This window comes from Larimichthys crocea, chromosome XVI (genome assembly GCF_000972845.2).
Source record: "Larimichthys crocea isolate SSNF chromosome XVI, L_crocea_2.0, whole genome shotgun sequence".
Classification (NCBI taxonomy): Eukaryota; Metazoa; Chordata; class Actinopteri; family Sciaenidae; genus Larimichthys; species Larimichthys crocea.
Genome location: NC_040026.1, coordinates 10,344,698 through 10,371,818, shown reverse-complemented (window position 1 = coordinate 10,371,818; position 27,121 = coordinate 10,344,698). Strand labels below are relative to the sequence as shown.

General features: G+C 41.0%; 2 protein-coding genes and 1 long non-coding RNA gene across 3 annotated transcripts; 1 reads left to right on the top strand and 2 right to left on the bottom strand.

Annotated features, from left to right (window-relative positions):
* Positions 1-1,495: 1,495 nt before the first annotated feature.
* On the top strand, positions 1,496-9,684 carry prkar1ab (protein kinase, cAMP-dependent, regulatory, type I, alpha (tissue specific extinguisher 1) b). Its single transcript, XM_010736305.3, has 11 exons — positions 1,496-1,653; positions 3,290-3,505; positions 4,700-4,867; positions 4,991-5,082; positions 5,181-5,242; positions 5,343-5,389; positions 5,502-5,660; positions 5,752-5,812; positions 6,023-6,144; positions 6,711-6,792; positions 7,059-9,684. Exons 2-11 carry the CDS (start codon positions 3,332-3,334, stop codon positions 7,229-7,231), a joined length of 1,140 nt encoding a protein of 379 aa, XP_010734607.2. The 5' UTR covers positions 1,496-1,653; positions 3,290-3,331; the 3' UTR covers positions 7,232-9,684.
* A 1,102-nt stretch (positions 9,685-10,786) lies between these two features.
* On the bottom strand, positions 10,787-21,649 carry fam20a (FAM20A golgi associated secretory pathway pseudokinase). The gene is made up of 11 exons (XM_010736304.3): positions 19,967-21,649; positions 18,104-18,297; positions 17,785-17,835; positions 16,335-16,413; positions 15,819-15,911; positions 13,730-13,845; positions 12,849-13,029; positions 12,100-12,209; positions 11,908-11,989; positions 11,763-11,822; positions 10,787-11,666 (listed from the first exon to the last, which is right to left on the bottom strand). Exons 1-11 carry the CDS (start codon positions 20,335-20,337, stop codon positions 11,396-11,398), a joined length of 1,608 nt encoding a protein of 535 aa, XP_010734606.3. The 5' UTR covers positions 20,338-21,649; the 3' UTR covers positions 10,787-11,395.
* Positions 21,650-22,102: 453 nt separating this feature from the next.
* LOC113747916 (uncharacterized) lies at positions 22,103-26,559 on the bottom strand. The gene is made up of 4 exons (XR_003463991.1): positions 26,362-26,559; positions 25,569-25,621; positions 25,293-25,403; positions 22,103-23,080 (listed from the first exon to the last, which is right to left on the bottom strand). It is a non-coding gene; the product is annotated as an uncharacterized LOC113747916 (long non-coding RNA).
* Positions 26,560-27,121: the final 562 nt, after the last annotated feature.

Sequence of the window (27,121 nt, the reverse complement as noted above, 5' to 3'; positions counted from 1 at the left end):
CATCAAGCTTTTTTTTTTTTAATCTGCCCGTCAGTGCAGCGATCATAGACTGTATAACAGCTTTACACCAACAACCCACCAAAGAAAGCCATAATGATCATTGAATCATTTGATCACATTTTAACATAGGAATATTGTGTTGTTTGTTTTTTAGCGTAGGTAATTTTACTTATTATGTGTTATTATTATTTATTATTTGACATGTTTGCATAGCTTACATTTTTAAACAAAGAGGCAGATGTTTAATAGGGAAACATTTTTTCATTAAAAATGTAATATATTCATTAACAAACAGGCCTGGGACAACTTTTGTATCTTTTTCAGTTAGTGTTTTCAGTTTTCCGGTCAAGATTAGGATCTCAAGTAGTCTTCTTTTACATTGACAGTATAAATATTAAGTACATTTTCTTTTATTTGTACTTTTTACATTAACAAGTTAATAATATTGTGAGGTACTTGTAGTTGCTTACAGGTCCAGTATGTAAGATTCGGGATAATTTATTGGCATAAATAGAATATACCGTAGTATTCATAATTAGCATTTCATAATCACCTGAAAATTGTTGCATTTTCATTACCTTAGAATCTACAGAAGGACGTAGAGTCGGCCATGTTGAATTGCCTTGTTTTTACAGTTGCCCAGAACTAAACACTGGCTCTAGATAGGGGCCTTTGCATTGTTTCCCACCATCATAGTTACTCTGACACACTTGAGATGAGAGGGTGAGGTGAGGGATATTCAGTTTTTTTCAGTTTGCATTCTCACCACTAGATGCCACAAACTCGTACACACTAAACCTTCTAGTATTTCCGTTTTATGGTACTTTATACTCCACTACATTTCATAGGGATTTTTTATAGTTTTACACATGACCGTCTTTTCAAATATGATGCTTTATGAAAGATTATACTACACAAAAGGATGTAGATTAGCTGTGTTTTGACCAGCTAAACCATTGAAATGCTACTTAAACATTAATACATCAGTTATAATGTAATAAATAATAATGTAATACTCACAGGAGCCTCTGCTTAATGAGTACATGTGCTTGTAGTTTAATAATTTTACTTTCTGGTATTACTACTTTTATTTACGTAACTTATATAAGTTGTTTCTTCACATTCTCCTGCAGAAAAAAACAGTGACCTCTGTACTTCTTCTAAATATTCCTATGAAAGTTTATTTACCCGGGGAGCCCACATCTGACTCTTCAAAGATTCCCCAATGTCCCCGAGAGTACTAATAAATGTTGGAAATCAAAAGAAGTCCGTGCACACTGCAGTGAAAAACCAAAATTTTTCCCTTCATCTAAATAAAGACACAACATAAAGAGATTCCCGTTATCAGGCTCATTTTTTAATGTGATATAAATCGATTTTTTTTTTTTTCATTTCTAAACTATTTCCTTGACGTCACGGTTTCCGTGCGGTCTCCTTTAAGGTTGCCAGGGGTTACGGGCTCACATGTCAGAACGAGGAGAATTGACGTCAGTAGCGGCCGTTGATTGGTTCTCAGCCGTATCCGGTGGGGCAGCGGTCCAGGGCTCGGGGAAAAAAAATCGAAGCGAGGAGGATCTGGTAACGGTACGCTTTGAGAAATATCATCCATCCCGAGTCTCTATCGAAGGGCTCGGCAGGAATTTACAGTTTCTTGTGAGTATTCGCGTTTTCTAGCCCGTGTATCATATGACCTCTGGATAGGTGAAATTTGTTTCCTCCGTCTCTCGTTTGTTTATGATAGAACTCAAGATGGCGTCATTTGGAGGAGAGCTTTGCCTTTGCACGGAGCTAGCCAGCTAGGCATCAAACCAGACACACTCTGCCACACAGCGTAGGCCAGACACGTCCAAACAGAAGTGTAAAACAGCTGTTACTCGTTTGTATTCGGTGTCTGCTGGTTGTTATAATGTAACGCGGGCGGTGTTACAGCATTAGCCCGCTCGCTGTAACTTACTTGGCTGCAGCCGTCAGCCTCCTCATGAAGCCTTCCTGACCTAGACGGTGTTACAGGCAGGGCATTCGCCTCACACAGCCTCGAAAGGCGACAACACTCACCCCGATTTGTAAAAACCAACTAACTGTTAAATGTGTTATTCCGATGCATACTGTGTTGCCACTTGTTCAGCAAGGTCATTATGTGCATCGCAGTGTTTTCTCTAATTTAATTGACAGCCCGCTTCTTAGTAGACAGCAGAGGTGGTGCTGCAGCTTAGTAACTGAATTAGGGAATTAACGTGTTAATTGTATACTGACACTACCTCAGATACTTCAGATTAAATAAGATTTACTTGATAGTGTAAGGCTGACGAGCCTTGTTGTTGTTTATAGTCTCAGCACTTGAAAACAGTGTCATTTATCACTTAGTTATTTCTGTGGTTTAGATCAAAAACAAGTCTGCCAAGTTTCCACCATGAGTTGCCAGCCTCATCTTTGATAACATGGCTTGTAATCTCCCCCTGGGCCCTGTCAGATTAGAAATGATCTGAATCCTATTATACCGATGCACATGCATGATACACTTGCAGGGGACAGGATGCATCGGCCTCCACGAGACACGATCAAACCATCTACTTATCTGAAATGCACATGTTGGTTACAGCAGTTTTTTTTTTTTTTTAAGAGGCCTTCCTGTTTTAGGCTACACAAGCTAGATGAAGCTCGGAGCTATCTGAAGAAGCTTATATCACAGAGGCTGATCACATGATCTGGGATCTGTCAGGCTATTTTGCTCGGCGGCGGCGGCGGCGGCAGCATTGTGACCTGAAATGTTGAAACCCTAAGCAAGTGCATTTGCTTGTATGGTTTGGTGTGTTTTCACAGTGGATTGATTCACAGGCCTTCGTCGCTCTAACATTAGGCCCTGTGTGTGTGTATCTCTGATAGAGGGATTCATTCAGGCTGCTGAAAAACTTAGATTGTTTTCAGTATCAAGGCAGACCCAAGTAACCCAAGACAGACATGTCGTAGTTTGTTGTCTGTGGTCAGATATGTGTGATCACATCATATGACCGGTTTTCACTCCTGACACTCAGGAGCACTCAGGCTCCACAGCGCCAAAACAACACCCCACCTCTCAGTGCCTTCTCACTCTGCCTCTATTTTTCTCACATTCTCACGTTTTCTGTCCGTCCATTCCTCATCACGACACACAGACACCCTCTCGACTGTCGTGTTTTATCTCTGGCCGTCCAGTGAATCCATGATGTGCAGCGATGATCTGAAACTATGCTTCTTTCTTTATTTATTTATTTATTTTTCTCCCGTTGCTTGTCCACTCTGTGTACTCTAGTACAAAGGTTAGAGGTCACAGAGCAGGGTTGCGGTTGTCGTCATGGCATCGGGAAGTACGAGCAGCGAGGAGGAGCGGAGCCTGAGGGAGTGTGAGCAGTACGTGCAGAAACACAACATTCAACAGCTGCTGAAGGATTGCATTGTCCAGCTGTGCACCTCCAGGCCAGACAGGCCTATGGCCTTCCTCAGGGAATACTTCGAGAGGCTGGAGAAGGTTTGTGTGTGTGTGTTTCGGTTTTCTTTATTTAAAGCCTAGCATGTTACTGTCTTATAAACCAGCTCCCATCAGCTATATTTATATACATTTTTGCATTTATATTATTTAATATTTGTTTCTCAGGCAAAAAACATCAGCACATTATTGACACAGAGGATGTCAGGTGGAGCAGTTTATCAGCCATTTAGCCTGAAGCGCTCTGTATTCCTATTGATATTCTCAATAAGTTTCCTTATGATGCTCATGTTTTGGGCTTCTGAAAGTTTTTTATTTATTTATTTTTTGGATTGTTTTTGAGTTTGTCTAAAGACAGATAGCTAAAAAATATTTGTAACATTAAAAAGCAATTTAATTAGCTTTCTAACTGTCATGCTGACCTCGATGTTTCTGTGCTTTGTTTTGCTGCAGCTGTGCGTGGTGCGCAAATCTCTAGATTGCAGGATTTTTGTATACACTATACACATGCTTTGTAGATATTTTTAGGACTTCCCAAGTGTTTATGAACACTTGTGGAACAGGCTTGCAGAAGCCAGGCTCAAAACCGGATGCTACATTTACTAAATATAAAAAACTAGTAAGGCAAAGTTAGCGACCTTTGATTCCAACAATTTGTTGAATTGAATTTAAGCATAAACTGCACATGCAGTAAACAAAATTCCATCTTACTACTACTGTGAATTATTTGCAAACGTTTATCTACTGTTTAACGTGCCGTACTGTCTACCTTTATCTCAACTACTACTACTGTTTGTATAATCTATAGAACCAGAAAGATAAACTCATAACTAGCTACCTTTTTGATTCAGTGTAATTGACTGAATTTTCTATTAGTTCTATCTAGTTTATTTATCTGATTTCTTTTATGTATTTTCATTTGACAGTAAACTACAGAACTGAGAACTTTGGCTGGCAATCGCTTTTATATACATATTTGTAGCCTGTCGGCTGCAAAAAAGTCCTGGATAATTTAAAAGAGGACCTTCAGACTTTTCAGTTTTAGGACTGCTTTTATCACTTGCTGGAATGCTGTTTGAATTTTAAATTTATATCTCTTGGTTTTCTTTTATTGCATGTTGTGTTTTATATGTGTCTGTATATGTATATAAGTGATTTGTTGCAGAGAGAGCTCTGTAACTTTGAACAGCAGTTGTAAACCTTGTTGGCTAACTCCATCCCCTGCCTCCCGTTCAGGAGGAGGCCAAGCAAATTCAGAACCAGCAAAAGGCCAGTTCCCGTTCAGACTCACGTGATGAAGAGGTGTCTCCACCCATGAACCCCGTGGTAAAGGGTCGCCGGCGGAGAGGAGCCTTCAGCGCAGAGGTCTACACAGAGGAGGACGCAGCCTCATATGTCAGAAAGGTAGACGAGCAGCCGCAAAGCGTGTTGCAACACTTCTGCATCACCATTCTGATGCTATCAAAGTTCACAGACTCAAGATAGTGAAAAAGTCTCAACACATAACATGTTTTTTTTTTTTTAAAGGTCATTCCAAAAGACTACAAGACGATGGCAGCCTTGGCCAAAGCTATTGAAAAGAACGTGCTCTTCTCACACCTGGACGACAATGAGAGGAGGTACCTGCCTTTAAACGCTGTGTTGTTTTTATCTTTTTTTTTTTTATCATTGTGTAACCGTGTTCAGCTCATCAACTCACGCATCTGTTTTTCTTCAGTGACATATTTGATGCAATGTTTCCAGTCACCTACATCGCTGGTGAAACAGTCATTCTGCAGGGTAGGATTACATATTTTCAGAGTTTAGCTAAAAAAACCACATTTATCCAAATCATAGCACGCCTTTGTGTGACGCTAACAGGATTGTTGTGTGCACCCAGGTGACGAAGGTGACAACTTCTATGTTATCGACCAAGGGGAGATGGATGTGAGTGTCCGATCTTTGTCATTTAGAAAGACATTAAACCACGAAGAAAAATATCACAATGCTATGCAGATTGACTTTTAACAGCTCGGTTTCTCGCCTCCTCATCTGACAGGTGTATGTGAACAATGAATGGGTGACCAGCATTGGGGAAGGAGGCAGTTTCGGAGAGCTGGCCCTGATATACGGCACCCCGAGGGCAGCCACAGTTAGAGCCAAGACCAATGTGAAGCTGTGGGGCATCGACAGAGACAGCTACAGGAGAATACTTATGGTGAGGAGACGTATTACTATATCCGTGGGGCTACTGCTTGTTTGTGTATATTCTGTTTTCAGTTTGACTAATACAAATATTTTCTCTTCAGGGAAGCACTTTGAGAAAGAGAAAGATGTATGAGGAATTCCTCAGGAAAGTGTCCATTTTAGGTGGGTTCATTTTTTTTTAATAAATCAAAACCTAAAAATAGAGGAGGAGCGAGCACATTGCGTGTGTTTGGTGTTGTGATTAAAATAACCCGAAGGAGCATTTAAAAATATCTCTTCTAAAAAGAAAACCAATAACGTGTTCAGCATTTTTATTTTCTGAAATGTCCGTCAGCTCAGCTGAATCTTTTCTTCTGTGTTCTCCCTCCTCAGAGTCTCTTGACAAATGGGAGCGCCTGACAGTCGCTGATGCCTTGGAGCCCGTCCAGTTTGAGGACGGACAGAAGATTGTAGTGCAGGGAGAGCCTGGAGATGAGTTCTTCATCATCTTAGAGGTAAATACTAACTCTCTCTCTCAAATGCACACTATGTGGGTCACAATACCAGAGTTTTAACTTTTGAACTTTAAATATTTGTCATGTGTTTTACACTAGTTGTTATTTAATCAGTTCTATAATCGAATAGTGACATCAAACAGTCCGGGAGCTGTTCCACCTGTGACTTACTTTCTGCTATTACACCTTGTTACCCACACATACACGCCCTCTGGTGGTGATGTGAAAATGTTGTCTCACCCTAAACATGTATTTGATCCAGAACTGATTGATTTGTTAAAAATAATCATTATATGCACCCTTAATTTGATCAAAGTGTTATGTTTAAAATAAAATATTATTATGGTGTCGGTTAGCTCAGTCGGAGTATTCGCCCCATGCACAAAGTTATCAAGAATTTATCAATTGACTTTTAAGTCGGTGTGACAAGTCACTTCAAAATCTGTGTTTATTTTTTCTGTGTCTATTTTTCTCTGATACAAGTGTTAACGTTACTAAAGTCTAGAGATGAACAAGGTAAACCTGACCTGTCTGTGTCTGTGTGTGTGTGTGTGTGTGTCTCTCAGGGTTCTGCAGCTGTGTTGCAGCGTCGTTCAGAGAATGAAGAGTTTGTGGAAGTGGGCCGGTTAGGACCATCTGACTACTTTGGTAAGAACTAAAGCATCGTCACAGCAGCACTTTTATCTCATTTAATAATTAATATTATTTTGTCCTACTATTGTAGTGCCATTAAACGCATATATATGCTTTTTAAAATATTTTGGATTTCCTTTTTTTAATAAATTGTACTCAGAATATCTCCAAAGTTGCTTTGCATGCATTATTGTTTCGATGTTAGTGAAGGGTTGATGTTTGTTTTTGTCTTTTATAGTTATAAAGTGTGTGTGCATTTATCTGTGTGTGTGTTCTTTTAGGTGAGATCGCTCTGCTGATGAACCGTCCCCGCGCTGCCACTGTGGTCGCCCGCGGCCCCCTGAAGTGCGTCAAGCTGGACCGGCCTCGCTTTGAGCGCGTCCTGGGTCCCTGTTCAGACATTCTCAAACGTAACATCCAACAGTACAACAGCTTTGTCTCGCTGTCTGTCTGAAGAGGCGTCTCTCTCCTCCCCCCCACTCCTTCCTCTCCTCTTCACCCTTTCCCCTCTTTTTCTCCTTTTAGACCCAGGGTCCACCAATGCAATTTGCTTTTTGTCACTTTCTTCTTCTTTCTGTTGGCTTTTCTCCCATTTTTGTTTTTACACACACACAGATCATTTTGTTGTTACTGCCCATCACGCAGAGGTGACTTTCAGCCATTCACCAGCGCTTGTACCAGCTGCTGTACGCTACCTTGTAGGCACAGTTACATCACATGTTACCTATGTTTATCTATGTATTTGCTGGTTACGCTTTCTTTTTAGACTTAAACACAATGCGGGATTGTTGGGAGATTTGAAAGACATTAGGGACTGACAAGACAGGACAATCAACCTTTACATGGCGCTTTTTGGTGAATTTGTAACAGATTTATGTTGTAGTTTGAAGTGAAAAGAGGACTGCTCCTTCCCCCGTTAAAGAACTTCCTTTGTGACCTCAGTTAGCCTGATTAGATATACAGCGTAGAGCAGAATCTAGAAACCGTAGAAGGCAGGAAGAAAACGACTGCATTGAATATTGTTCCGATGTTTTTAGGTTTCAGCTGTACGATGGTTGTGCTCCATTTGTTGTTTTTGGTTACCTTTTTGATCAGTATGATGAGACAACGACGGGTCTCTTCTGCTTCGTTTGAGAGAGCTTGTACAACTTAAGGTTTTTATTTTATTGTGCAGCTACCAGGCTAGTGCCAAATGTTTGATTATTGTCACAGCGCAAAGATGCATAGCCGTGGAAATGCAGTGCGTGTTCTGTTCCCTTGGAGCTCCAAACAGGAAGTGGTTATTACCCTTATTGTCCTCTTTAATCGGTAGAACGACCATACAAGAACTGCCTTGACTACTCTGAGGAAAAAAAAAGAAAGGAAAAAAAAACAAGAGTATTAAGTGTATTTCAGTATTCAATTTTTTTAGTATATACCAAATAACTTGGTCACTCTTCTGCTATGGTTTGTAATCAAAATGTTATCATAGTATAGTTAAAATGATCATAGTTATATTATTATTGATTAAATGATAAACTTATGGTTTGGAGTGATGGTGATCTTAAAAAAAAAAATACGTTTAACTGTCTTTTGTAAACACTTATTTTTCCATAAATTCTATTTTAGGTGTCCAGTGCCACAAAGTAAATAAATGCTTCTTCTTGTCAACTGACAAAACAGTATGTAATTGTATTGTGTAAAACGTCATGGGTTCAACCTTTTTTTAAAATAGATCAAATTACAGGTTTATTGAAGTGAAGTCTTGAGAAAAAAAGAAAAAAAAAGAAAAAAGAAAGAAAACCCGGTGGTTTATGGATTTCAGGACATCTGAAGTATTTATGTATCAAAGCATCACAGGTGAGCTGACAGCAGAGTGAGCAGATATTTATTTAAAACTAGTGTCATTTGCTTATTGCCTATTGAAAAGGTGGCTGTCTTTTCATCAGAGTAGCTTGTGATCTGTTCTCTATGCTTACTTGGCATGATGTTTTTAGGCACCCAGTGATCCGGTATGAATGGAAGCACGCGTTTTAAAAAGTGTGCCCTGCAGCTGCGTGCAGAAGCAGGAACTTTGTCAAATATTTGGTTTGTTACTCCCTAGCTTAACTGCTTCATGACTATTTAGATGGCATAAAATGTTACGACTTTACTGTCTTTATTTTTCTCTTTTTCTTTTCTTCTGTTTTTTAAAGATCTTTACCAAATCACACGATGTTGACTTCTGGATTATAGGCTTAACTCTTCATTCCTGCCTCACTGTCTGTTACCAGAAATGACATAGAACCAGTCATGTGTCTGTTTCTTTTGTGTCTCATTCGGAGCACCCCGCCTCGAATCGTGACGTGTGTCTGTACGTCAAAAAAAAAAAAAAGATTTGATTTTGGTGCCGGTTGCAGGGTAGTCAGGTTAGTGAGAAGAGTTTTTGTTACATGGACATGAGTGTATTTTTCTTTACTGTTTTTAAATGATCATCTGTTCTTCATCTGTCCCACCCCCCGTCCTAACCCTGAGGTTATCCTCGTGGATCATGTGGATTTGTGTCCATCGACAACACCTCCTATTCATCCTCATCTGCAGGAAATGACTCCATTAGAGGCGAGGGGTTTGACTTTGTTGAAATATTGTTTTCATGTAAATAGCAGCACCATTGGTTTTAGTCCAAAATGTTTTTAACCACACTGCAATCGTCCCGGTTTGCCTTAGCTTACCTAACCTGGGCTTACAGTAGTAGTCAGTCACTCCTGCTAGCCCGACCTTCAGTGAGTTTGTTAGGCCTGCAGCACAGAGAGCTGCAGGCGATCAGAGGACCATTCTTTTTCTATTCTACCCTGTATTCAGTTTGACCTCCTGTATGTGCAAAGATGTTTATCCTTTTGGTATAGATTGTTCCAGATGGCAGTTTAAGCAATAAAAAAGTAAAAATGATTCAGTGTTGTCTCAGGTTCCTTTTGTTAATGATGTAAAGTCTTCTGTTACTGTAACTTTGCTTTTTTTTATTTAACTAGTTTAAATTATGTGCTCTGTACTTTGAAGTCGGACGTAACATGACATCTGTCCACCAGAGGGAGACACGTTGTTGCTCTGAAAAGCCTCAGAATAATCATCCCTGCACCAAAACCTACAGAAATATCTGTTATGTTTGAATATATACCCTCATCAAGTGTTTACTTTTTCTCATTCCTCTTTTGTGGATTTTTACAATACATAATACATTTTTTTCCTTTTTAAGAGATTTATTTATGACTTATTACAACTTAGGTCATTTTTCTGTGCAGTTATTTTTAAAATAATGAGCAAAAGTTTTAAACTTAATTATTAACAACAGTACTTGGCTCTGAGAAGAGCCATCATTCGTGATTTAAAATTGTTGCTGTTAGTTATTTTGGAGCTGGAAAGGTTCACTTTGTTCGTTCATTTCCTAATCTGTCACTCTTTATTTCAAACTGTGGTTTTAAATGTTTTTTCCTGTTGCTGTCTTTTAATGAATATAAACTGTTTAAATGCTGGGGTATGAAGGGATTTACCTGTGGTGAAGAAAACATCTTATGATCTTTGCCGCTTATCAGCCTTCCCCGTCTGCTTTGTCAGGCTGATGTTACTTGACTTTATTTGGCACTGCTCGCAAACTCTTAAAAATTTTTGTGGTTATCCGTCTCACTTTACATCAGACAAAGAGCTGGAACGTATCAGGTTTGTTGGGTAAGAACAAAGCAAATAGCAAAAGGCCATAGCTCAGACTTGTTCGGAGAGGAAAACACATTCGCAGATTAAAGTGATGAAAGATGGCTTAGCTCAGAAATGTTACAGTACTATTATAGGATATATACTTCTCACTTGCTTCAGGTTAATTATGTCTCTGTCTCGGTCTGTTTTTAGTTGACAGTCACATCATAAAGCTGTTACACTCTCATGAGACAGACGGATTACAAGTCTGGAAGACGGGGTGGAGTAAACTAAATGGCTGTTTAATAGGTAGCACTTTTCTCACTCAGACACACACTTAAACACTGTCTTGCAGGTGATGACCTTTAAACTTGCACCACCATAAAATCACTTTATTTTATAATTATGACATCACACGGACACAAATCTTTTTTTTTTTTTTCCATAATCACAATATTCACCAGCATTAATATGATAAACAACTGATCCAGTGCATCACAGCTCTCTCCTTTTGAATATTAATTATGGCTTCATGTATCAATGAAATATTCCCTGATACGGTTGCTGCCTTTTTTTACTCTCCTAATTCATTTTCCACATCAAAATGATCTTTAATTGTTCCTTAAAAGGTCTTAATTTAAGTGTACTAACCCCAAATTCACCCTGAAGGTGTAGGTGTAAGCCCGGTCATAAAATGCACCCTTGGGGGAATTTATGACCAAGAGAGAAACAAAAAGAAATAAAGGCAAGACTCCCTCTGTGATAGGAATTTGAGGCCTGCAGTGATTCATGTTCTGAACCTCCACAAATAAGAATCCTTTCTTTCGTTGACAAACCCCTCTTGAAGATTTCACAGCGTCTTCCATTTATGGCTTGTTCCTTAAATCGAAACCATCTGAGCGTTGTTTGCGCTTCATCATGAAGTCTTACTACTTTTCTTTGAGGAGGAGCGACGGCCCTTTAAGTCCTCCTGTTACCTGACCTTTCCCATATCTGTGGCAGTCTGAGGTTTCACTGTGGATTTGATAAAGTCCTTGGTGATCACCTCGTCCTCGCCCAGCCTCCGGACACACCGCTGGACCACCCGGAGGACCTTCTGTAACCTTCGGTCCAGTGCTAAGAGATGGGGCTCTGTGAGGATTGGCTGTAAAGGGTCTCCCTCCAGGGACTCCTTCATCACGTCGCTGAGCCTGTACTCCGGTCGGGTCAGGAGCTGGAGCCGCAACAGTGTGGAGCGCTTTATCCTGAGAAAGGTGAGAAGAGAAAGTCATTTTCCTCCCAAACTGACACTAGCTCACCATCATAAAACCACAAACGGCCCTCTATAACGCTACACTTACATGCAACACTGAGACAGTGGAGCCAGGATGGACATCTCATCTTGAGAGTGCTTCCCAAACCTGAGCACAAGATGTGATAAGGAAATTAAACCACAAAGCATAATATCACAACAATAACATTCAACGTTCTGTGTTTTTATCTCACCCTCTGGCATTGTCCAAGTGGAGGAGGAATCCCTCGTCCCCAAATTTGGTAAAAATCTCGTAGTGGTGCCTGTCCATGTTGCCTGAAACAAAGGACCAAATACTCATAAAATATATAGACACTGTCTGGAAGTAAAAGTTCTAGTGCTTGTGTAAGTAGTAAATAATAGTAGTAGGTAATGGAATAAAATACCTATGAGGAAGTCGAAGATGGACATGTCTATGATGTTGAGGAGCCTGTTTCCTGAGTTATAGGGATACAGCTGCTTTATGGTGTCACAGAAGAAGGGATTCACCTCCCACCTTTAAAAACAGACATCATTCAAAAGTTCTGACCCAGGAACTTATTAACACAAAGTGTCTAAAATCACCCATCAGTTCACTTACAACCACCGGCACACTTGCAATATTTGTCAAACTGTAATGTAATGTTCAAGATACCACTGTTTTTATAATGATATAACCCTTTTAAACAGCATCGTTTAAAAGCTGAACTTCTCTCAGCCTCTATACTGCATTTCATGCTGTGTCACTGAGGTGGATTTCACGAGAAAACCCGTTCAGGAGATCTATGGCACAAAACAGGAGGTCTGGAGCAAAGTGACTTCATAGATTATAAAAATAGCAGATGTGTGTAGCGAAGAAAGAGAGGGTAAAATTTTACCCTCTTTTATCCTTGATTGCAAAAGCCTTTGATCAAAGAGGTAAACATCCAATTTGATCCAGCATCAGCAGGATTTATGGGAAATCTGGTCTTTTATTTCATTTTGAAAACACTAGATTCTGACTGCAGGCCACCAACAGTCTCGACCGCAGTCGGATTATAGTCAGTAAAAGACATGGCGGTAAATAAGTCATGACAGTAGTATAACTTCCCACTGAGCCACACAACACAACAATTTAAAAAGTGTTGTAATAGTGTACAGAGGTCTGAGATCTTACTCTTCTCGTCCAGTGAAGGTGTAGGAGCGGATCCAGGGGTTGGGGATGGAGATGCGGGGAGCGATGCTGAGGCCGGGTAAGTAGGCAGACAGGGAGCCTTCGAGCAAATTGGGGTTACCGCACACCGCATACTCCGTCTTACACACATATAGGCACTTGGCAAAGAAACATGTGTTGTTTGCTGTAGGGAAGCAGAGCAAAATGGTGGAATACAAAATGAGTTTCCTGCTCACATGCAATTACATGGTTTTTGATCAGCTCTGCCTTTCCCGCCAACTCTGTCACAGCCAGAAAAACATCAAACCAGAACCAAAATAACTCACAGATAGGGTTCATACTGATATGTGCTGTTTGCAAAGATACAGGGACATACTTTAGGTATGAAAGTGTGACTAGAAGGCAGGTAGAAAATAAACAGGTCACCTTGTTGCTGAGGTGAGAACAGCTTCAATGAGCAAAAAAGAAAACCAAAAGAAGCAAGAACACGCTACAGGACACACACAGTTCAACTCTTTGGAAAGCTTTCTTGCTCGATACTACTTTCATGTCAGTCCGTAATTATGAGGCTAGTGGTTACAGCCAGGAGATGCTTAGCTTTAGCATCAAAACAGGAAACAGGATGAAACAGCCATCATGACTCAGTCTGAAGGTTCAAAAATTCCGTCTACCAGCATCTCTAAAGAAGAGGAACATATTATATTTGGTTTAATCCATACACAAACGTACAAAATGTAAGATGCTTCTTCCGCATTCTGCATTTCCTAACCACAGAGTTTACTGCCTGGTTTATCCCTGCCTTTAACGCTTGTTTAAAAAAAAAAAAGGAAAATAGTGTGTTCCCGAAAATGTAAGGCCTTAAAAGAGGCCTGCTTGTTCTTCACCTGGCGAGGTGAAGAAGACAGCTCGAAGGTCTTCATTGTGGGTAACTTGGAGGATTTCTCCTGTGACGTTCACCAGCCTTCCAGCCACCGGCGGGACCCTCCGGAAGTCCAGGATCCTGACAAACAGGTAGATGAGATTAAGAAGAAACCCCCTTTAGATAACATCATTCTCAGTTTCATGTGTAAGGAAAGGTTTACAGTTCATGCAGTTCACGCTCGTATAAATTCAATGTAAATGTAATGTGATCCCGCTTATCTCTGTGTCCTCACCTCTTTTCACATGAGCCTGCGGTTTATTTTTTGCTGATTCGTATCAATGAATGAACCCTATTGTCAGTCTCCATGCTGCATAATTTAGCTGGGTGCGTTCATATACACTATCAAGAGCTTATGCTTCCACTGAGGGCCATATTTCAGTCATGTCTCACAAACAGTAATCAAACAACAACCAGTGTGTGAAGCTGAATGTCAAATTGTGGGCATTCCCCAACTGCTGATTGCTAACAATAATGATAAGGGCTTCTGGCAGCCAACGCAGACACAACAGAGAGAGACAACACACTGCCACAGATTAGAAACACACTGCCATAAATTAAAAAACCCAAAGCCATGATCTTAGTCTTTTTTGTGTTTGGTGATAGAAACTGTTCTTGATGATTCTTACATTTTGAAGCCTAATAAATATTTGGCATATTGAGCAGATGCAGGATAATAAACAACTGAGTGGAATTATAGTGAATGATTGAGTTGTTGCTGTGCCACTCCTGTTGTTTTCAGTTTTTTGGGGTGGTGAAATGATGACTTCTCAGTGTGTCTATGTGGCTTCCTAATGATACCGTCTAGCTCAGATGAGAGTGAATCACCTCACCTCAGCTAATGTGCAATTACACAAAGATGTGTGTGTGTGTGTGTGTGTGTGTGTGTGTGTGTGTGTGTCTGTCTGTCTTTAGTCTGTGGTTTATGCTGATCAGCTAGTTTTGAAATCCTGGGCAGGACAAACATGTTGCAATCTTTGTGTAGGCTGCATGCTTTATTTGTTTGGCACCAAGAGACATTTTTAATTTACATCTATTTGTTGGGAGATTTTTTTTAAATGATTGCATTTTGTGTCTGTTCAACAGTGGTATGCTACGACAAGAATGTTGCCTCTGCTTCGTTAAGATTACTGTCTAATTTCATCATTACTCCTGTAAGACATATAAATTTCAACTAGGTTAAGGATTTACGGCTAGTGGGACTTAGAGGCTGTACTTGATGTAGGCATAGTGGTGCTTTGAGTTAATGCTAGCATCAGCTTGCTAACATGCTGACAATGACAATACTAACATGCTGACGCAAAGCAGGTACAATATTTACTATGTTTATCATTTAAGTTTGGCATATTAGCATGCTAACATTGGCTAATGGATCATGGGAATGTTATTAGTTTTGCAGATCTTGATTATGATTTTCAAAAGAAGTTGGCAAAGTTAATTAATCCGACGTTTGAACTAAATTTCATGGCAGTCCATTCAATAGTTGTTGAGATTTTTTCACTCAAAACCACAAATATTGACCTCATAGTGAAATAAAAGGAAAAGCCAACATCAGTAGGATTCATCCTCTGAGGACTATGAACGTTTCTGCAAAATTTCATGGCAGTCTATCCAATAGTTGTTGAGGTATTTCAATCTGGACCAAAGTGGACCAACATTGCCATCCATACTACACCCTACATCCCTACAACTAGTCATAATTTAATATATAAGCATGTTATACAACACAATTATTGGACACTGGAACCATATTAACTATTTATTTGTACTGTTTCTTTACTTGTTTATAGTTCTATATTTGCTTCACAGATTGTTCCTTTAAAATAAAGGGCCCAAAGAAAAACATTTGCAGCACTTCAGTGTGCACCAGAACCATAACTAGAAGCAATAAAATGACAGATGTGCAACAAAAACTAAAATAACCCCAAGCTGCACTGCCACATAAATTCACTGAGCGACCACTTAAAATAAACAGAGTGTAACAGAGATGACAGTAAAACAGGAAAAACAATTAAATGATGAAGAGCATTATGAGTGAAGAGTGAGGGCTGCACCTGTCCAGGTGAAAGGCAGCAATCTCTGCGTTGTGTCTCTGGAAATCAACAAAGTAGAAGAAGTCTTCTGGAGTCTCCTCGTCCCTCTGCTGCCTGATGCACACAAACACACATACATGCCCACATTACCAGAGTGTTTTTAGACATAATTTTAGCATGACTGAAAGCATATCCAACAAGGGATCTATAAAATGTCCACTGTTGGCTTTTCGGCCCCATGTTGGTGGTGTGTAACAATGACAAAGTCCACAGATAGACAGTTAGACAGCATGCACACACACATGGATCAATCTGTCAGTTACAATAGTTTGTAGTATATAATCAACAAATACTCTCACTTTAACAGATACTAGATGACATAAATTGACACAGAACATGCTGTGAGATAATGTCCTGTAATATTATTTTATGTAAGCTAACCTTTCATGGAGATTTCATAGACAACAACATGTTTTTCCATCAAATGACATGTATGATATGCACCAGGCACTCATTGAATGTGGTTTCAATACTCACCTCATTGGTTTGAACATGGCTTTAGCAAAGTTTTGCATCTTCAGGGCCAGTTTCAGGTGATGTCCACTGGGTTTTACAACTAGAGCGGCGAGACAGAAACACAAAGACACATTATGGTGGTCAGGTGATGTTACATACACTAATGGAGATTGATTATCAAACTATAATGTAGAAAATGACTAGTTTGCCTTGTTTAAACTTTTCAGTTTGACAAAAGTCAATATTAAGCATTAACTCAGTCAGTGTTTTTCTAACTTAAAGCCCCAGAGGCCGTTCAAACAGTAACATTTTCTAGATCTGCCTGTTCCCTGTGATAAAGTAATTGGGGGTTGGTCACACAGCTTGCACTCTGCTCTTTCAGCACACTTGCGTTCCTCTCTCTCTCTGTCTGGCTGTATATTATGTCACAGCAGTAGGCCAGACTAACCACACACACGCCTCCCGCCTGCTGATCTCTGTGAAACTCTGGGGTTATTAATAGTTAACAATCATTTAAAGGTTTACAAACGCTAATTTCTTTCTGAAATGAATGAAATGGGGACCAAACTGGGAAAACAGCCGCCAGTGGCTGATGAACACTGTCTTTGGTTACTGAAATAATGAGAAAGTCTTTAGAGGTTAAATTTAAACTCGAGGGATGGATTGTTTTGTTGCATTTCTTCTTGGCAGTGAATGATGTTTGCGTGGTCAGCCAGTTCACTGTGCTGGTGAGGCATAGGCAGGACAAAAGAAAGCGAGAGAGCAGTGTACATTGTTCGCTGTGAAATATAAAACGAGCAAATGTCGGAAAATACTGAAAAATTAGAGCAGTTTTTGCCATCCAAATTAGCTTTCACGTGCATATTTCTGCCGGTATACCACTGGCTTTACACATGCATTTGTTAGCCATTTAACCAAGAGTTAGCTGCATCACTACTCCATCCACCATATCTGCTAGTTTCTTGCTACAATAACATCTAATAAAAGTATTTTTAAAAGGATTTTCACTTATGCTTATCCATGCATTTGCAGTTCTAGTTTGCGTGCTGCTCGGAGGTACAGTCAGAAATAATGGTGTAGGTGGAGGCTGTTGTGTAGGTTTAAACACTGGCTTCCCTCAGAGCATTCTGACATCAAACATTTAATTAGGAGCTCTGCCTTTGAACGCTAACAAACGCCTTTTTTTTTTGCCCCAAAGCAAGTGTCTCATACAGACAGGCAAATCTGAAATTTGGCGCCAAATGAAAACAAAATCCTCGCTATCACAAAGGCAGCAGTGTACCGCTGAGCACAGGGGGGGAAAGACGGGAACAAAAAGAGAGAAACAAAGGGGCTAGTCAGAGATCGAAACAATCATGCTGCCCCATGCTGCACACTGTACACAAAATATAGAGCGACACAACATGAGATGAAGAACATCAAAACCCAACAGATATTTATAGTTCATAATTCAGTGGTGTATAGACTATACCTTGGGTGCAATCACAAGCTCCTTTCAGGGCCTTTTCATCTTGAGTGTAATCTGTAAGAGATAAAGTCTTGTTAGCTCATCATTTGGCACATTAAAGGTGTTAAATATGGCATTATAACATCAATAATTCATAACCAAAAGGACTTGGTAGCCATGTAGCCAGAATATTTGCTTCTATAATTGTTGTATGGCCTGGTTTCAATTTTGACTTTACTTACAAGGTTTTTATTCCAAATTACGTCAAGAAATTACCATTAATCTGATGCTGTCATACAGATGTTTTAACACCCATCCATCTATCCATTCATCCATCCATCACCTGCACCGATGACCGTCATGCTCTGCATCTCCTTGAGGAGTTGTGGGACAGCAAGGTCATCGCGGGAGTACAGAGCATAGCGACTAATTCCCAGGTGGAACTTCAGCCAGCTGGCGTCTGGGTCAAAGGTCACTTTGTGTTCAGTCACAGTGATGTTGGACACAGCCGCTGCCTCACTGTAGAGTTTCATATGTCTGAGGAGTGAGAGGCCCAATAGAGGTTAACCGTAGGAAACAGTTGGGATATGCAAAGTGTTCTCATACAATTTGAACGCCATGTTACATAAACAACAATGAAGTATCCGACTGAAAGAGGCCAAGGATCTGGCTGTGGTGTTGCTAAACCTGGATTGCCAAGCTTTTAAAAAAAGATCTACTGCTTGGGCATCACTTCTAACAACATTTTGTAAAGGCAGTATTTTATTTTGGAAAGGCTACAGATTTGGAGCGGTACACGGTGCCAGAAATCCATGGCAAAGTGGATTCAACAGGTTTTCCTCACAGTGGGTCTCGCAAGAATGTGTTTAAAACAGAAGAGGAAGTGAGGAACTACATGAGGATTCAGACGTTCTGCAGTCAATTCACAAGTTTCATTCTGTTCATACCTTTTTTTATTTAATAATTTCCCCCATGTAGCCCCGTTTCATCAGTTACCTTATAGGTTCTTTGTTGTTTATTGTAACAAAATTCTGAATTTCCACCGCCTCCTCTCTTCCCTGCTATCCTATAATCTAAGACCAGAACAAATAAGTCTGTGGTGAGAGGGGACACCACATCGCCAGAGCTGACCACGCAGAGTGGGTACCAGCCCAAACACAGTCCATCATGGTCTGGATAAAGAGCTGTGATAATAAAGGAAGGGACTATAAATACAAGTTTTTTTCCTGAGCCATCACACACCCAGCGAACTGAAGTGACATATCAGGGTAATCAGGAAATTAGACAAGTGCAGAGCACACACACCACAGAGTTTAGAGTCACATGAGAGATAGCAAAGAGGAAGGGGACGTTGTTTTCGAGGTATTTTGTTACAACATTTTCTGGGAAGAACACACAAAACAGACAAATAAAAAGGTTGACTAGGAAAATAACTAGAACTAAATTAGCATCAAGGATCAAGGAAATATAACTGTTCATTTGAGCAGCCGCAGTCTCAAAGCTCTCCTATGTGTGTTTGTTGCAGTGCTGAGATGCTGTTGCAAGATTTTGCAAGTCTTAAACAAGCCTTTGGGCTATCCATTGTTTTGGGGTTTTCTTTACAAGGCAGCAGAGAGAGGAGATCCATTGCTCATATTTCTTCTTATTTTCCACCATAAGAGTCCAAAGTCTGTATCTCTCAGAGGGAGTGCACTGTGTCGGAACAGACAGACAGCCTCAAGAGCCAAGACAGCAACGGCTCCCACAGATTAAGATGGGCTTTAGTGGCTCTAAATCCTTGTTTACCTTAAAGAGAGCGGTTCAGACGCGAGCTCTCAGAATGACATGTTTGTGATGGTTTTTCTGCCACCAACCCACTCAGCGTTTAGGTTTTTATGACGCACAGAATTGTCTACACATCCTGACGTGTGCATGTGGGTGTACATCTGTTATCATCAACAAATGTGTGTGTTTGTGTGCATCTGCTGTGGGTTTTGGCCGCAATGTCAGTGACCCTGCCCCTTGACCACAGTCAAACCCTGACATGTGCTTTCACAGTGAGATCTTTGAGCCAAAATGAAGTTCTTTCACAATAAAGTTGAGTAACACTGGCAAAAGTCACATTCAGTTATTTCTCAGCTATTGCAAAATCAACTGCACTGCAGACAAATTAAGCAATGAATGTGATTTTTAAAGTCTAAATTAAAAAATGACACCACAAACTGACCTTTCCCAGCGTGACACCTTCCTCCTGTAGTACTCCATCAGCTGCTCTGCATGCAGCAGCCTCTCCTCCGGCCCCAGTGCAGGGATCTGGATGTTGTACAAAGGGTGAGCAAACAGCCTCCCCAGCTTTGAACCTCCATCTATGGGTTCGGATGTGGTATCATACAGGGGTGGCAGAGAAGTCCAGTTGGAGAGCTGTGGGGTGGCGAGACCACCATGTCTGGGAAGGGTGAGATTGTTGGGACCGCATGAGCAAAAGTGCCCCGATCCTTGACCCATGCTCCGCAGCTTTGGCAGCAGGATAAAGTAGAGGTCAGCGGAGAAGATGGCTGTGAGGGTCGCGGCCAAGAAGAGACGGTCTCTCCTCATCATTGTCACAGAGAGAGGAAGACGCTGAAGCTGAAGGAAGTCCTGTCTATGTGCTGCTCCGGAGAGTGCAAGGCATCACTTGTCAGCTGCCACCAGTCTCTCACACAGTCAGCCAGGCAGAGGCGAGAGGTAAGCAGTGAGAGGCTGGTCCAAGTCTCTCTCTTTCTTTTCTCTGTGTGTTTCAGTCTGTTCTTTCCAGCCTCACTTCTTTTCCTCCTCCTCCTCCTCCTTCTCCTCTTCCTCCTCCTCCTCCTTCCTTGGCAGCAACTGAAGAGAGAGCCGAGCTGAGAGTGAGCATGTGTTTGCAACAGTCACTGACAGTTTGGCTGCTTCCAGGGACCTGCTGCTCTGAGGACGAGAGCGCGAGAATGTGTGTGTGACGGAGAGGGACAGTGTGCGTGTGTGTGTGTGTGTACACTGTGGGTGTGTACGTGTGTGTGCAGGTATGTACACAGTCATTAAATGACAGGTTGGTCGATTGAGAGAGAGAGAGAGAGTGAGATGAGGGTGGAGAAAACGCACACAGACAGTCTCTCGGAGGGTTAAAGCAAAAGGGAGACGATTGGCAGGAAGATCGTGAGTGTAGATTTACAGGTGTTTGTGTGTGCGTGTGTGTGTGTCTGTGTGTGTGTGTGTGTGTGTGTGTGTGTGTGAAACTCGCCTTGACATCCTTTTTTTTCCCCAAGAAGGCGTGGAGACAAGATTCACTTCTGTCATCTTCGAGTCTCCTCCTCGCTCCACCTCATTAAGTAAAGTCCACTTTTACGCCTCCTCCATCTCATCAAATCTTCTCTTCTCCTGCCATCCCACGCTTCGTCATCCCTGCTTTAAACCTCTTTTCTCCTCTGTCATCTTTCTCAACCTCTCTCTCTCTCCTTCTCTTTTCCTTTCTTCTCTCTGTCTCTGCCTTATTTCGCCACAAACCTCCAGCCTGTTTCGCTCCAGGCGAAAATTCCCAGCTGCACTTTCCTTCCTCCTGCAGTTCCCACACATGGATCCCTCGCTTTCTCCCTGTCATGCTGATCTACAAAAAGACATAAGTTCACAAAAGGCAAACCCCCCCACCCAAAAAAAAAAAAGTAGTTCTTGCACAACTTCAAATGAGGAAACACGCAGGGAAAAATAACACCTCCCCTTGTTCACAGGCCACCTTTTCTTCACTCTCTCCCTCTCTTATTCCTATGAAAAGACACAGCGTATAAATTACGATTGCGGCTTGTTGCCTGTCTCGTCTCTAGAAGCCCTGAGCATATTCATACCGGAGCGATGAAGATCTCACAGGGCATTTCCCAGGCTGCAACTGCAATGTTGTTACTGTGGTATTTTGGAACATCTGTCGTCTGTTTGGGTGTGTGTGTGTGTGTGTGTGTGTGTGTTGGTGTGTGTGGAAGTCTGGTGAAACTACGCATTAATGTCTGGGAGTTGTTCTCCAGGGTGTTTTATATACTATGAAGAGAAAATAGGCTGAAAGCAGTCTGATGTTGGAAATCAGTAAAAGGCTTTAACCTGACACTTTGCTGGATTGTAGAAGAGGTCCTGTTTTGTATCTACACACACACACACACACACACACACACGCACGTGCACATACAAACACACATGCAAACACACACACATGCACAGGCTGAGTGGGCATGACTGTGTCCTATAAGGATTTTTTTTCAAAGACCACAGCTATGAAAACAAAAAAGAGACGCTTTTGTTGTTTTTTTGACCCAAATGCATGCTGTAAAAAATATCTTCTTTTAGGTGAGCAGATTTTCTCAACTGAATTCGGTTTCCATTTTAAGTTTCTGTTGCTTGTACACAGTCTCTTGCAAAAAATCCCACAATTAAAGATCCCACTGTAGACTCTCAGAGACAACAAACTGAGAAATCTATAAATATGCCATGTAGTTTTTATTCCGTAGCATAAAAAATACATACTTTTGGTTAAAATGTAATCACTTACTCTTGACAACGCAGATATATAACAACACACTTGGTGGAATTCAGTAATGCTGTGTTGACTTTAGATGCCTGAGGGGGCAAAAGTGCAGACTAGATGACTTACCCTGTTTGTCCCAGCTGTGTCTGTTTGTATTTATCCCTGAGACACAAACTCTCGCTTTCCTCCCCCGCTAAAACATCCAGACGGGTGCTTAAAATAACCCGGTTTGTAAGGATGAGCACATGTGACGAAGTGCAAAAATCAAATATGGGGGGAAAAAAAAAGCGAGGCAAAATAGGACATTGAGGCTTGTGTCAGCAATTTGTGCAATTCAGCAGACCTGCGATGATAAGTGCAGGGTGGATATGTGTTCAAATAAAGATGACTTAGATATCTGTATGACCCAGATGTTTCAAATATCAGGGCTACAACAGGGTTGTGTTCAAATAAAGATGACTTAGATGTCTGTATGACCCAGATGTTTCAAATATCAGGGCTGCAACAGTCAGGTAATGTGAAGCTGCTGTTTCACAAACACAAGGGAAACATGCACGGCTAAAAATGATTTTAAAACCCTTAGCTTAGCATAAATACTGGAAACAGGGGGAAACAACTAGCTTGGCTCTGTCCGAAGGTAACAGCATTCATGTGACATTTAAAGAGACATATTCAATTTACAGTTTCAACATGACTTGGCAGAAAAACATTCATCTGCATCTTAGTGTATATCTGACTGAACAGGTAGGTGGCTCACTTTTTTGCTCTGATTCTGCACCCAGAGGACTGTGGGTAAATCCGTAGTGAAGGAGACGTCTCCTGGAAAAAGAATATATATATATATTTAAAAAAGAGTAAAATGAAGAACAGCTTCAGGTTCATAAAATAATATCAGAGCAACATAATCGAGGCATTTCTGACATTCCCCCTTCGACAAACAGTTAAAACAGAGAGGTGTATACACGGAGGTCTTTTTAACTTTATTTCTGACCTCTCAACAATCACTCCACATGAATCGGCAGCTACAGGAAAAGCCTCTTCCGTATCTAGGCCACAAATGCGGTGTGGCAGCGCATCTCACAATATAAAAGGATGAGGACGCAGCTGGGAGCATAAGACAGAAAGAGGATGAAGAAGCTCAACAGAGGAAGAGATGAAGAGAAAGATTTAAAGCAGTTAAGAGGAAAGTGGGAAAGACGTGCATGCAAACACTCAAATGAGAGAAATCAGTTTTTTTTCCCATCAGATGTTCCTAAAATAAAGTATTCCTCTCTTCTACTTTTCATCCCTCTTTCATTATCCCTTCCCATCAATCACATTTTTTTTAACGTTTCTTCAGGCTGACCATGGCGCGTTACAGCCACAGCTCTGGGACGAAGGAGGTGGAACTGTGCCCTCACATTCCTCTAGGATTGATCGAGCCTTTTATAGTCACATGTGCTGACCCATACTTTTCTGCTGGCCACTACTGAATGTCTACAAACCTAGACTACCACAGACGACAACAAACACTATAGAGTATTTACATAACACATCGAAAATAAAAATGGCACCGTCTAGAAGTCGGCAGAGCACAGCAGCCAGGCAAAATGACTACTGTAGGTGGACAGCTGATGGAATAAAGTTTATTGGTCGTTCAGGGGAGAATCAGACATTGCAGCAGCAAAGAGCTGGAACTATGGAAAATGTTAAAATGTAGCTCTATATTAGCACTAACATGATGTTACAGATTGAAACAATACAGCTAGGGTCTAACTCCCTCAATTCCAGCATTTAAATGAGACTATGGTGGCCACAAAATATTTTTAAAATGTGAAAGGCTCTATCTAGAGCCAGTGTTTAGTTTGTCTATTCTAGGCTGCAGTACAAACATGGCAGTTCAACTCGGTGGACATGGTGGAAGAGAGGACCCACTGTGTCTGTAGATATGAAAGGCTCATTGTACAGGTGGTTCTGCACTAGGTTTATGCATATTATATTCACTTTTTTGTCGTACTCTTTAAATAGAGCCCCCTAAATTGTTCACACTGGACCTTTAAGTCGACATCCTTCATGCTGGTAGAAAATGTTATTTTAAATAGGCCATCTACCTGTGACAGGTAGACAGATCCGATTTTTGCTTTATTTCGACTCTACAGATCAAATAGCTAAAGGAATAGTTTGACATTTTGGAAAACAAGGTCATAACCACTGCCAAATCTGTCCATTCATGTTGAAGGTGGAGTTTAGTTAGGTTAGCACAAAGACACAAAGGGCGCTGAGTCACTACTTGTGCGATTTACATGTGATGACACTACAGGGTCAGTCGCCTTGAGGTGACTCAAATGTCAGGAAATTTCACACTGCTTGATATAAATAAAAACCAAACTTTAACAATCAGGGAAATGTTAAGCTGCTGTTTCACAAATACAAGAGAAACATGTGTAGCTAAAAATATATTTTAAGGCAGGAGTTTTGGAAAACGCCCTTAGTTTATCATAACAACTGGAAACAAATAGCCTGGATCTGTCCAATGGTAACAAAATCCACTCGGGTCTTTTCACTGTTAGAAGAACAACGTCACAGTGACGACAAGATTCTGGGAAGTCTCCTGGTTTTTGCCAAGAAAATCTTTTGTCTATCTCATAACCCCTCGTAAAACCACAAACATTTTTACACTTGATTTTTTGCACAGATTAAACAAATAGTAAATTACATGTTGATTAGTGAGATTTAGAGGTTCCTAGTAGGTGGATTTTGTTAGCTTTGGACAGAGCCTGGCTACCTGTTTCCATCTGTTTCCAGTCTTTGTGCTAAGCTAAGCTAATAGGCTGCTCGCTTACAGCTTCATATTTATTTCACCTGCTGGCGAGATAGCAAATCAGCACATTTCCCGAAATGTCAAACTGTGTGTTTAAATTTGATTAGTTGGTATGTTCTTTCATAGAACAGCAGTGCTATGGGAAAACGGGTACCAACAGATCACAAAAAGCGGGTATTCATCAATCCAGCAATAAGGGGAAAGGATCCAGTAGTCAGTACAGAAACTCACCTGCAGGACCAGAGTCTGATGGGGGTGAAATCATCCAATCAGCAGTGATTGCTGTGGCAGATGTCATCAAACAGACGAAGCTACTGTCTGGCAAAAGTCCTCACACAGATACTGACACACACACACACACACACACACACACACACACACACACACACACACACAAATCATGGTTGGATTTGTGGAGGAAAGGAAAGAAAACAATTGAGATGAGAATGACAAGTGTGTGTGTGTGTGTGTGTGTGTTTACACTCATCAGCTGCTGATTGTGTTTACCATGGGTTGCTGAGGTTGCTCATGGTCATTCTCTTGTGGGCTGGAAGACGAAGCTAAAGTGGATGACAAGAGACAACTTCAGTTAATATATGTGTGTGTGTGTGTGTGTGTGTGTGTGTGTGTGTGTGTACATAACTGTGTCTGCCTGGGTGTGGTTGCTGAGAAAGCACAGCTAATCGCTTATTTTGGCAAGTTCTGAGCAGGCAGAGAGTGAAAGGAAAGTGTAGGAAATGTCTTGCAGATATATGCACACACACACACACATACACACGCATACACACAAAAACCTTGAGCATTTGTGCACTTTAATTTTTTTATTTTAATTTTTTTTTTATCTGGCTTGCGTCTCTGGAGCAGAACATTGCCCAAATGTTCCTGAGCTGAGCTCCAGACTTCAGGGGAGGAGAATGTGAAGAATGCTCTGACTCTTCTCTTCATAACGTAGTGAAATTGGCCATGATTTAATCAGAGTATCAGGTTTAATTAGCTTGGAAGGCCATCCTGACCTGCACGTATACTCCTTTTCATGAGTATCTGCAGCGACAGCCACACACACACACACACACACACACTTACAAATGCACGTGTGTAGTGGGATTCTGATGAAAGTGGTAATTTCTGAAAGGGACATTCCCGATGCACGGCCAAATGTGACTGGAGATGGCCTGGGTCAGGGAGAGGCTGTGTGTGTGGGTGTGTGTGTGTGCGTGTGTGTGTGTGTGTGTGTGTGTGTGTGGGTGTATGTGGCTGTGTGTGCAGTACTTCAAAACACCTGTTTGCACTGAATGGTTACCTTCAGACTGACGTTCCTCCTGTGAAGTTAGACCCCCATTGGTCGGGTCAGGTACTTCACTTTTGACCCCGCTGAGCTCCATGTCGTCACTTTTAGTCCTCTCCTCCAGGCCTCCTGTCAGCTCCTTTTGTGTCTTCCTTTGGATGTCAGAAAAGATCTTTGCCGAGGGGGATTCACTTGTACAAACACAACGCTGTTTATATTAGATTAGACAGGTTTCCCAATGCTGTTCACGTCACTGAACCGGATAGGACTAAGATTAGTGATCTATTGGATGATATTTTGTCATAGAGTCTGATCCTGTGTGTGTGTGCGTGTTGTTAGATTTGATTTAAACCAGAACTGTAGCTGCTCTCCATTTCTGTGGTGCGGTTGGCCTGCACTTGAGTACTCTGTGTGCTACTTCTGTGTGTGTGTGTGTGTGTGTGTGTGTGTGTGTGTGTGAGCATGTGGGACTGCTTTATATAAATTAAAACTGACTAATTATAATTTCAGCATATGCAAGATCTCAACTACATGGATGTTCAAGCTAATAAGAGCCCGCAGAACAATTTTATACTGATTAGACATGCATTTGTGATAAAATTAGACTACAGAGAGCTTAAAAGTTCATGTTTGGCAGCCTCTGTGTTGAAATCTGGGATGTTTATTCATCATTAAAATATGTAATAGTATGCAGTATTTACTGCTTGGTTAAATAGTGGGCAATAAATAGCCAAAACAAAATCACCTACAGATCTATGAGGATGTATTACTGAGA